The following is a 12,118-nucleotide window of genomic DNA, read 5'->3' on the forward strand; positions in this document are numbered from 1 at the left end:
CCCTCCCTCGGCTGCTCCCCGCAGGCGAGGAGCTGAACGGACAGGGGCGCGCAGGAGGCGCGCAGAGCTCTCGGGCTGCCCGCGCTCGCCGCGCCTGGGGAATTGGGCTGTGGGCGAGGCGGCCAAGGCTGGCCTTTATCGCTCGGCCCGCTGGTGGTTTGAAACTTTATCAGCGAGTCTCGCCACTCGCCGCAGACGCGAGCGGGGGGCGGGGGCGCGGCGAGGCGCCGGCCGCCGTGACGAGGCGCTCCCGGCGCTGAGCGCTTCTGCTCGGGGCACGCATGGCGCCCGCACACGGAGTCTGACCTGATGCGGACGCAAGGGGGTTAATATGAACGCCCCTCTCGGTGGAATCTGGCTCTGGCTCCCTCTGCTCTTGACCTGGCTCACCCCTGAGGTCAGCTCTTCATGGTGGTAAGTCCACGCGCACGGGTGCAGGGGGGTTTTGGAGATGGGAGTGGGGAACGCACTAGCCACATAGACCTTCCCGGTGGTGCTTCTCCGCGGCCACGGCTATCGAAATTCCTCTGCTGTCCTCTCCTACCGCCTCAGCCTCAGCCCCTTTGCTTTTCCACAGAAGACCGTTCCAGCTTTGACAACTCCAACCTCCCCCCCCCCCCCCCCCCCCCCAGTCTCCCTCAAATGAGAGCTCGGATGTTTGGTTGATTTGGATCCAGACGAGCGACAGCAAAATCAGCCAATTTCTTATCCCGTTGAAAGACATGATAGCCGGTCTCTAGCTCTGTAGCACAGGCGTGTGTGTGCGTGCGTGTGTGTATGAAAATTCACCTTGAAAACTACAACCGTCCCCCGCCCCTCAAACTGCCTAGATAAACCGACGGGCCAATTCTGGCAGTTAAGAGCTTCACAACGCAAAGCGTATGATTTTGCATTATTTCCCGTCCTTCCACATTCCTAATGCTTCACCCCGTGGAGCGGAAGGACCTCTTGCTGCCTCCAGGTAGAGATTACCACCTTAACAAGAAGATCCAGCCCCAGGGGGCTCTAAGATGCTACTCTGTTCAAATCACAATCACCCCAAAGAGTAACTTCGCTGTCCTTTGTATGCTGGTCTGCGATTTATTTTGCATAGTGAAGGAGTGGCAGAATGTTGAAATGTAACAGGTCTTAGCGTGGTTAAAAGTTCCAAAGGGAGATTCTCTCTCCACTCTGTCTCCCTTCCTTCTGATCTTGAAAAGAGGTGGAGTTGTAAGCTCTGTAATGTCCTTGAACCTGCAAGTTTCCGAACAGATACTAAAATACTGATTCAGAAAGACCAGTTATGGTGGGCTCTTTATATATATATATATATATACACACAAAAGAATCTGGCAAAAGTAAGGAGTCTCAGCCAAATTAAAGACTAGAACAGGGAACTTTAGGAAGACCCTGGAGCTCTTCAAAGGAGCAAGGCAAAGCGATGATGGGAAGAAGGGTTCAATTCCTTCCTAAGCGCTTTGAACAGGAAGGCGTTTAGCCTTGACATTGCTGACACAGGATCAAAGATTGATTTATCAGAGTGACCATTTTTCAATAAAATGACTATTTCTGTTTCCATGGGTGTATAAACATTATTTATTGCCCAGGCTTTTTGTCACATTGTCTCTCAGCTGTCACTTAAATATATTTTTTGGAAGTCACAGCTGTAACGATTTTATGATCATATAAAATAATGAAAATACAAGAAAAAGACATTCTCCTTGTTTGATCGCTTCAAAAGACACCTATGGCAGCTTGGGTTATATAAAAGGTACCTTTCTAAACATTTCACAACTAATAGAGAACATCTGGGTAGAGATGATGATGTAATTTTTTGTTAAAGTTTCTTTTCAAAAGTACTTTATGGAGCTATAACACTGTTTGATTCTTCCAAACATTTAGTGTCCTTAATAACAATAGAAAGAATTTTTTTTCCCCAAAGCTTCTCTATAAAAGCCAAAGAGAGCTGGAAAAATGGAAATATTTAAAGGAGTTTTTGGTAAGGAAAGAAGGGCATGTCTGTGCAGAGATAACACCAGCAGGTGTTGATTAGACAGATACAGACAGTTTCTAAAGACACTTAAACATTAGGTCAAATAAATGGGAGCAAGCTGCTTCTAAAGGTTGACTTCCCCCAAGAGCAAAGCCCAGACATACTGTGTTGGAGATCAGAGCCTTCTGGGGAAAAGTCTTTGAAGCCTTCTTCCCCAAACACATTGCCCCTCTCCCTCACTCTTGACCTTGACTCTTCCACCCCAGCCAGAGCATCATCAGGTGGCCCTGGCTTCCTGTCCAAGACACACAGTCATTGCTTCATTTTGGGGTGGCTTCTACCAGATCATTCCCATGCCTGCTGTGCTGCTTCTTGCTTTCCAATATCCGCAAAAGGATAAAGAATTCCAATTTGAACCCTGCTCTGAGTTCTTTAGTTTCCCGGGGAACACAGCACCAGCCCTAGCCCTTCATGGTGTTTCACCTCCGTTTTGATCCTTTTCAGGTACATGAGAGCCACAGGTGGCTCCTCCAGGGTGATGTGTGACAACGTGCCAGGCCTGGTGAGCCGCCAGCGGCAGCTGTGCCACCGGCACCCGGACGTGATGCGGGCCATTGGCCTGGGCGTGGCCGAGTGGACAGCGGAGTGCCAGCACCAGTTCCGCCAGCACCGCTGGAACTGCAACACGCTGGACCGGGATCACGGCCTCTTTGGCAGGGTCCTGCTCCGAAGTAAGTCCCTGCCTCCGTGGAGCTCCACAGGCTGTCCCCTGACTTGGTCTTCAGAGACCCTGCTCATCTTCTCTTGCACTGTATTAGTCAGAAGCTTCTTCTATTGGGTGGCATTGTCCCTGTTTTGCAGATGACAACTTAGAGAGATCAAGGAACTCGCCTCAAGTTTTGAAGGAGGCCGGGCGTGGTATAGGAGCACTGTCTCCTGGCTCTGTGCTCTGTCCATCCATGTCCTGTCACAACCTTGCCTGTCCCTCCAGGATCAGAGTTTGTCTTCAGGAGAAAGGAGGAAGCAGTCACAGGGCTCTCTTGACTTTTTTATTCTTTCTGGGACTTGAATCTTCCAGAAGATTTAAGCAGATCAGGATGGGATACTCAAATCTTTTACTGACCAAAAAGTATTTAAAAAACAAAACAAAAAACTGTGTGTTTATTAAGAAGCAGAGACAAATCTCTGCTCAGCACCTTTCACCTCCCAGCTACTTGGGTCACTCTGTGTCTAAATTCAACATTTTCTTTCCCCAGTAGATTGTAAATTCTGCAAGGTAGGGACTAGCCTCTCTTCTTCGCACTCTTGTGGTGCCTTCTGGGGCAGGCATCATTCACTCAGCGACAGGGTGAATGAATGGATGAACTCGTAGTGAGCACCTGCTGCTTTTCAGGCACATTTTAGGAAGAAGAATATTTATGGAGGATTTGGGTGAGAACCATGAACGCATAGTTTTCAAATATGTATGTTTGTTTTGTTTCTGTTTTACTTAGAAGGAGCATTAAACACTATCTAATTACATAATAAATTTCTTAAAAGTTCCGAATATGGGAAGTAGCTGGTATACAATCAGAGCAAATTAACTGAAAATCAGATTTCATTGTCAAAAATACCCATCCCTTAACCTGGCATTATTAGCATTCTTCAAGAAGTAGCATGGCCCATTTGCTATTAGGAAATCTGAGTGAAAACACAACAGTTTATGTGTGAACCCCAGAAACAGGAAACGACACTTGTTTTTGCCCACCCCCCCCCCAATTCCTAAGAAAATCGTCCAGGCTGTACACTTGGTAATGCTTAACAGAGGGTGTTTCTATCATGTAATCATCACAGCCCTAGGGTTTTATGAGGCCAAATGCATAACTGAATGTCTCTAAAATCCCCCAAGGGTGTAGTGCTCTCACTCAGTGTATCCCTAAAGTTAATTTACTGCGATATTCTGCAATTTTATTCTCTAGTTTAAGAACTATATTCTCGCGCATTCCTTTTGGAGTTTCAATATGACATCGCAAATTTTTGAAAGGTTAATAGTAAATTTCAGCTACATGGAATTTTAAGACTTCACCTAGATTAGCTCACCAGTGAATCAATTAAAGTGCTGGACCTTGTCAGAGACAGTTTACAAATATCTAACACAAGTGATCTTTGGGCATGTTGTAGACAGGCTCTCAGGATTTAAGGCTGTATGAGGACTTTCCTTTCCAAAGTACTCACAATCATTTTTCAGTCACTACAAATTCAATATCCTTCTCATTTACAAAATGTCCACCTCCAAATTCTGTCTGTAAAAATCCATTCAGATGTCTCCATATTGAAGAAAAACCTTTAGATCACCAATCAAAGTAAGCAATGTTGCCCATGGAACCTAAAGATAGCATGTCTAGCAAAGCTGGAAATTCATTTGTAAAATCCCTTAATCTTGGCTGTAGGGTTGCTGAGAGGGAAGAGGTTAGAACTGGAGGAAGAGGTACTAGCTCGACTTAGTGTCAGACCTCAGGTAAATAAGGGAGTCTAAGCTATACTTCCTTCGGAGTTCTTTCAGATGAAGCTGAAAGCTTTGCCAAAGTACTCAAAACTGAAAAGACTCATGCTCCACAATTTCTTTCCATTCTTCACAGAAGGCCAGGTTTCTTCCTAGACATTTATATAAACTCCTATGACTGTCAATGATGATTTTGTGTTGGTTATGGGAGGGTGGAATCTGGCCTAAAGTAGTTTATCCTGGATATAATCAAGAAATTCCAATGAAGCTATCCAAAGATTTTTACAATTAATTGCTTGGAGGGAAATTCACATCTTAAGTTGTGAAGGTCTCTTTTAGAAACCTAAATGTCCTTATAGATGCATAGGAAAGGCAAAGGCCAACACCATTGATGGGGAGAACATGAAAGTTATAACATATCCCATGGTCATAGAGAAAAGAAGGACATTTACTTGCCTCTTTTGCTTCAGAGAGCTAGAGGAGGACAGAACAATTTCTGGAAACATTTGTAATTCATTCATTCCACCGACTGTCACTAGCCATAGGCAGTAAGAACAAAGTAGTAAGCCCAAAAGTATTCCTGCAAGAATACACCTCCAGAATTCTAGAATAAGCCTTAAAAAACAAAAAGGTGAGTAGGTCTCATCCTTATAATGTATTAAAAGAAAAAGGGAAAAAAAAAAAAAAGCGCCAGCATTTAAAGAGAGAGCTGAATGACACGTAACTTTCCAGAATGTAGAGCTTCTAGTGTTTTGCCCTCCCAGGTAACCATCCCCCGCCCACCCCCCCAAATGATGTCTATGCACTTAATAGACATTTCTTGACTTATCTCAACCCCCAAATGATTTTTTTAAAGATTTTATTTTTTTATTTGTCAGAGAGAGAGAGAGCACAAGTATAGGAAGCAAGAAGGGAGAACCAGGATCCCTGCTGAGCAGGGAGCCCGATGCGGGGCTCAATCCCAGGGTCCTGGGATCATGACCTGAGCTGAAGGCAAACGCTTAACTGCCTGAGCCACACAGGCATCCCTCTCAACCCCAAATCAGTGAAACTTCAACCACATCAGGAAGTTAAGTACCACCATTTAGATTTGGATTTTGTTTCATATTGTGATGGCTTTAAAAAGAATCAGTTTTTCTAAGAGGCCCAAGATCAAAATTTGTTTTGTTACAAAGCCAACTCTTGAAATGTGCTACTATTTCACACATAGCATTTTAGTGATTCATCTAAGACACTTAACTGAAAACATCTTAAGGCCGTATCTACATGATACCAAAACATCTGGAGGTAAAATGAAAAGTCAGTCAATGTGCTAAGTTTTGTATTTAAATATATAGACATCTAGTTCTTTAGTAATGTGTTTGAATAATAAATGAGAATATTTAGAAAGGTGATGTTTTTGCTCTGGTAATTACTTCGGAAACACAGATTTCCAGTGATTTTTCTTCCTTCTTTCAGCCAACAAGCGAATGTCATTGTTTGCGAGTTATGCCAGGACGAGTTCTGCACCCAGGCAATTGACTCCTCTACTGCTTTCAAAATTCCATCTGGTCACTGACATTCTGTTATCCACACCTTCCGTACCTTTCCCCTAAAAGACTACCTCATAAAATTGCTCTTCTTTCTCCTTAAAAAATAAGACTAGTGTTAAATACATGAAGCATTTGGAATCTCCCCCCTCCGTGGCATCTCTAAATGTAGGCACTACACTCCAAATACAAAGCCAGGCATTAGCGGATCAAGGGGGTAGCTATGGACAAGGCATTTTCCTAAACTATAAAATGGGTGTCATAAAAATTTTATATATCTGAAAGCCACTACCTGAGATTAAGCCACATTAGTATCTATTAATCACCCTCTTTTACAAAACATCTCAATTCACTTAGAAAATCTATGATCCTTGTAATATAACCTGGGACTCTTTAGAACAGCTCTGTGACCATCACATTTCTCCCTGGAGAGTGCTGCCTGCTACCTATGGCAAATATTCATGTAATTGATTTTACCTAAATACAGGGCATGATGGATTCCTTTTTTGATGGTTAGAGGTTTCAGGGGAGATATTTTTTGAAGGCTGAGGTAAGTGCCATTTAATATGGTGTAGATATGTTTTCCTGATTTTTAATAATGAGACTAGCAGAGCAAATATTGCAAGGGACATATAATAAATTTTAGCACTGAATGACAAACGGAAACAAGCAGGGCTTCAAGGCGAGAAGGTGGTTTGTTCTCCCAGCTGCGTGGTTCAAAAAGTCACACTCGTCTTGACATACTGAATCACTGCACGGCCCTCCATTCTCTGCCTTGCATTGGCATTAGATTGTTGAGCTTCTATTTTGATTGTTAATATATCTGCTGCAGCACCCATTAATAAAAAGGCATGCTAATAACAATGAAATACAGCTCCACTTGAAAAATGAGGTGCACACAGACCCTAAAGAGCCTTATATCTGTCACTATACCACAACACCGTGTTATGAGTTACTACAGATTATTAAAATAATTTAATGTAGTTATTGCACTGAAATATGTACCTTTCAGCCTGTAAGGGAAAGTAGCCTGTGGTCTAATAAAGAACAATTCTAAGAAAGCACCCCAAAGGGTTCTTGCCCAAGTCTAATTATAGGCGGTAAATTTGTTTCCTTCCAGAAAAACCAAAGAAAAGCTTTTCACTGTCTTTTACCCAATACCAGTGATTAGTGCAGGTGTTCCAGAAGAAAGTAAATTCACCTTAATAGTCAGACGTAGTATGTAACTCAAGGATATTGCATATTGCCTTCAACAATCTCTCAATTACTCGTGAAAGTTGATGCCGAGCCAGAGCTCCCCGGTGTGAACGCACAGAGCTGGCTCCTGCCTGAGTTCTCTTCCCCGCCTCAGCCCCTAGGTGTCTTTGAATTCAGTCTTTCGGCCTCGGCTGTTTATGTGACAAGAGTGTCCTCACTGAGGCCTGCAAGCTTGGAAGGGTTTTTCAAGGAGAGCTGCGGTAGCACAAATACCAAACTATTTTGTGCAATGACAGAATGGTAGAACTCAGACTCTGTTGCAAATGCAAGGAGGGCCTCAGAGGCCATACTCCTCTCCTCTAGGACGGGAGGTTAACAGAAAGCCAGGAGTGGGTGAGACAGGCTTTTGCTGCATTTTCTTTTATACGTTTAACTGACTTAAGGATGGTTGTCACACAGATGCCTAACCTGACAAAAGCTTTTATGATATGGAAACCATTCCTATTAAAAAGCAAGCCCTGGCTCTAGAAGAGAATCCTTCAAGAACACCAGAACCTTCTTGCCCCTTGGCGAAGTACGCCAAGGGCGGAGCGAGCGGTCAACAGCTCTAGGGTGAAAGCTGTTCAGAGCTAGTGATTCCAGACCACGTTTAAGGAAAGCATTTCTGTTGCAGGTAGTCGGGAATCTGCCTTTGTTTACGCCGTCTCCTCAGCTGGAGTTGTGTTTGCCATCACCAGGGCCTGTAGCCAAGGAGAACTAAAATCCTGTTCCTGTGATCCAAAGAAGAAGGGAACCGCCAAGGACAGCAAGGGCAATTTCGACTGGGGTGGCTGCAGTGATAACATTGACTATGGGATCAAATTTGCCCGAGCCTTTGTGGACGCCAAGGAGAGGAAGGGAAAGGATGCCAGAGCCCTGATGAACCTTCACAACAACAGAGCCGGCAGGAAGGTATGGACGCAGTGGTACTCATTTTACAGACTGCATGACTGTATAAATCACTTAAGCCAAGCTTATCTTTACCTTTCCTAGAGTTGATAAAATGCTAGACAGTCACAACTTCCCACTGCCCTGCCCCACTCAACCCCCCCCCGCCCCAGCCATAGATTCTAAAGAAAACCGTGGACTGGGTTGAAATGTCTCCACCCACACTCCACCTTCCTTCCCACAGCTGAGCCGGAGTCCACCCATTGCTTTTGGCATAGAGTCAAGTGTTTTATGGTCCCTCTGGATACTGTATCATCTAGACAGAAGATACAATCTGTGGGTGAGGATAGGGAATTATCCCACGTACCAATGGGAACTGAGTGCTTGTATCTGAGATGATCAAGACCCAGGGCGTCTTCTCTCAAACTCATCAGGAAAGCAACCCACCAGGCATGGCTTGTTGACTTCTAGATTTTTTAGAACCAGACCCAACTCTCATGCATAAAAGACACACCTTATAGTTTCTGGGACTGGATGAGTAAGGGACCAGGGGAAGACATGCCCCAAAGGGGTACTCTGGCCCCTTACTCACTAGTCCTGACTAACTTCCTGGGCCGTGGGGACCCAGCCATTATTCACCTCCTCACCCCCATTTGTTGGATGAGGCAATAGGCCCTAAGGTGCTCAAGGTCACAGGGAGAGTCAGTAGAAAAGTCAGTACTAGCAGTCAGGTTCAACTCGCAGCCCAGGGGTGCTTTGGCCCAGGATTAAACCATTTCAGAGCTAGTATTCAGATCTGTTGTTATGCCATTTCTTTCTGCATAGTGACAGGACCAGAATAACTAGAGAATCTGAGCGCCGCACATTATCTCTGTGTAAAAAACATAAACTGGCTAATCAAATATTTGGTCAGAACCGTTCTAGAGTAATCGAATTGCCAATGAGAAGAGATAACCATAATTTGTCCTTTATCAACACAAAAAACAAAAATGTGCTTGCCATTAATATATAAAGAAAGATCAGCATAAAATTGAAAGGTCCCCAGGAGGGCTTTAATAAAAAAAAGAATTGAAAAGAATGCAGATCTGTTTGGATGAAAACCCGTTTACTAGGCTCATGGAAAGAACAAATCTCATTTAAAGGAAGTTGGAAGGAAAGTCTTGCTTAACACATGGAATAAAATGAGTGTGACCTGAGCTGTTTACAAATAGTACCTTTCTTGAACTTTAAAAATCAGCATTCCTTATTTTCATGAATTTATGAACCTACAGTGACTACTGCCAAGAATATAGACTATGGTTGTGTAATCCTACAACTATTGGTAATTACTGTTTGTGCAATGGTTTAGATTTTTAAAAATCTACATTGACCTTTGTTTTGACATTGATACTACATGTATAAGTTACAAAATGTGTTGTCTTTGATAGGAGCGTGCTGCTTAATTATTCAAGCAGGGTGTCTAGTTAGATCTAGAAGGCTGTTTGTAAAGGTGAAGGCATATGGTCGTAGGCTGTAACCAAAAGAATGTCGATTTATCAAAAGAAATGTTAATTTTGCTTAATAGGCCATTAGGTTTTGAATGTTTCACCTCTTCAAGACAATAGATCTTAGCTTTTATATTGTAGGCCCTGATTTAACATGACTTTTAATATAAATCACATGATTCTTCACTGTGTAGAGGTGAACAGCTGTCAGGCCTCAGATATTCTCCTGCCTAGTCTGCAAAACTTAGGAGGCTACTTTTGATTGGAATAAAAGTGCACACACTGACTTTTTAAAATGTGGCTTTAATTAATGGTGGGTGGGCAGACTTTTTCAAGGAGATGCATGATGTCAGTGAATATGAACTTTAATGAGAGTAAATGTATTGAGATAAACATGCGTCTCTAATTCTCTTCTTGCGGTCATTAGACCCCCAGTCTCTGCTCCCCCTTCCTACCAGCAGAAGGTCTGTGGAATCAAAATGAGAACAGGCTGGGCTTGTGTTTGAAGGCAGGCCTCTTGAGCTAAGCCTCCAAATGGCCTGGCTCTAGAAAGCCCCAGCCTCCCAGATCAGAGAGCACTGTCCGTTTCTTCCTATTTTCTTCTTTGTATTTTTCGGTGTTTCCCAGATTGTCCAATATGAACATCTTCTACTTTTTAAAATGCGGGCTGGGGGACCAATGCGTTTTATTTAAAAGAAAAACATGGATTCCAAGATCATGTTTAGCTGACACTACAAAGTGAATTCAACACTACCGTTCACAATGGGCCTTAATTTTCCCCTAATATTTGAACAGTTTAATTCTTTATTCCAGCAGCTGGTTAGAGCACCCTCATGTGTCTCTGTACTGTAATATCATTTCAGAGCCTCTGTGCTGTTTATCACAGCCTCGAAATTTGTAATAATCGTTTTTTTCCGTCATGTATACTTGAAAATTCATCCTTGATTGAGTCTAATTTTCCACATCTAAATTAGATTACTGTTAAGTTCCAAAAAACATAAATCTACCTTCTTCAAAACCAACATTCTATCAAGAAGGAAATTCCAGTTTCTCTCAACAGTTTTTTTTTAAGTCTAAAGATGCCATGCCATGAAAAGCTCTACGTTATATTTTAAGATATACAAATTACAAGATATCCACCATTTGTTCCCTTTCATAAGCTTGAAAATGGCTTTAACATTAGTCTTCTCTTTAGAAATAGTCACAAGTAATCACAATTGGTTGACATGATCACAGCTTCTTCGACCTTTTTCTAAGAGACTCTTTTCTAAGAGAATCAAAATAATCTATGTATTCAATCAAATACTGCCCTCCAATCACTCTTTCCCCTGAAGTTCTCTTACTATAGTGAAAATACAAAGAATATGGGATTTAAAATCAGACCCACCTTGGTTTTAATCTTCCAACACCAGGGGCTTTGCTCACTGAAATTCCGTTTTTCTCCTGTAAAAGGCTTTTTCCGTGGTGCTGTGGGAAGAGAAGAATAAGGCAAATAGCACAGAACCTCACATGCACTGGTGCTCAATGAAAGTTCATTCCTTTCTCTTTAGTGAAGCGCAGGTCATCCGTGACTTTACTAACAGAGCTGGACACAAACCCAGTAGGAACTATTACTTAGGATTCAGTCTGATGGTCCCAGGTATGCACAGACTCATCTTGGAGCAGTTAGACACACTAATAAACAGGCATGTAATATTTTCTAGTTTACAAAACGCTATCCCACATTTTGCAATTTGATCTTCCAAGAAACCCTGGAGGTTATAAACCAGCATGAGTATTGCTACTTTTCCGATGGCACGCTGAGGACTCGGCTTACTAAAGAGTCACACAGTCGTGACACACTGGGCTCAGGGTGCAAACCCAGCAGTGCTCACCCTTCTGTGCTCGTGGACCTTCCATGGGGTCTCTGTTGAGCATTTCTGAGAAAAACACAGTGTTTCTGTACTTTAAAAAGAGTAGCAGTTGCCCTTAGAAGGTAGTTTAATGATGATGTTTTCCCCTTTGTGTAGGTCTTTCTTTCAAAGCACCCTGTGATGAAATTGTATTACTTTTTAACAACAGGGGGACCGTTGTTTTAAAAGCCAGAAACATTAACTTCTGGTCAGGTCACTGTGAGTGTGCCTGAAGCAACTTAACCTCTATTTGGTGGATTCAGAAAATTCCAGCTAATGGCGCTGCTGCTGCTTGGACAGTCCTGTGTGCGACGGGACTAAATTTAGGTCGACAGATAATTAAAGCGTTACTCGGGGAAAGGCACAGTTTGGGGCACTAAGTCTTAGGTAGAAAAGCATAAGACGAAGAGGCTCCTGACCACAAGAAACAGTCGCCTGGCACGCTCTAGGCTGCCGGTATTGACAGAAAAATCCGCCACAGGGCCAGCTCGCTGAGGAGAGAAAGGTTGTGTCACAACAGAACTGGGTGTTGGAGCTGGAGATAAAGATTTCCCATGATTGAGATAGGGAACATTCTTTCCAGGACGAAGAAACTGCAAGGCCAAGAAAGACACTGGAGCAGAAAGAACATCAAA

At 43.2% G+C, this 12,118-nt stretch overlaps 1 protein-coding gene across 1 annotated transcript in view; it reads left to right on the plus strand.

Annotated features, from left to right (window-relative positions):
* Positions 1-235: 235 nt before the first annotated feature.
* Positions 236-12,118, plus strand: part of WNT2 (Wnt family member 2) — a 45,185-nt gene continuing 33,302 nt past the window's right edge. The window contains exons 1-3 of the mRNA XM_040644072.1: positions 236-414; positions 2,477-2,703; positions 7,854-8,131. Of these exons, the coding sequence (XP_040500006.1) occupies positions 332-414; positions 2,477-2,703; positions 7,854-8,131 (588 nt within the window). The 5' untranslated portion in view covers positions 236-331. The remainder of the gene's footprint in view (positions 415-2,476; positions 2,704-7,853; positions 8,132-12,118) is intronic.

Source organism: Ursus maritimus, unplaced genomic scaffold (genome assembly GCF_017311325.1).
Source record: "Ursus maritimus isolate PB19 unplaced genomic scaffold, ASM1731132v1 scaffold_3, whole genome shotgun sequence".
In the NCBI taxonomy this organism is placed as follows: Eukaryota; Metazoa; Chordata; class Mammalia; order Carnivora; family Ursidae; genus Ursus; species Ursus maritimus.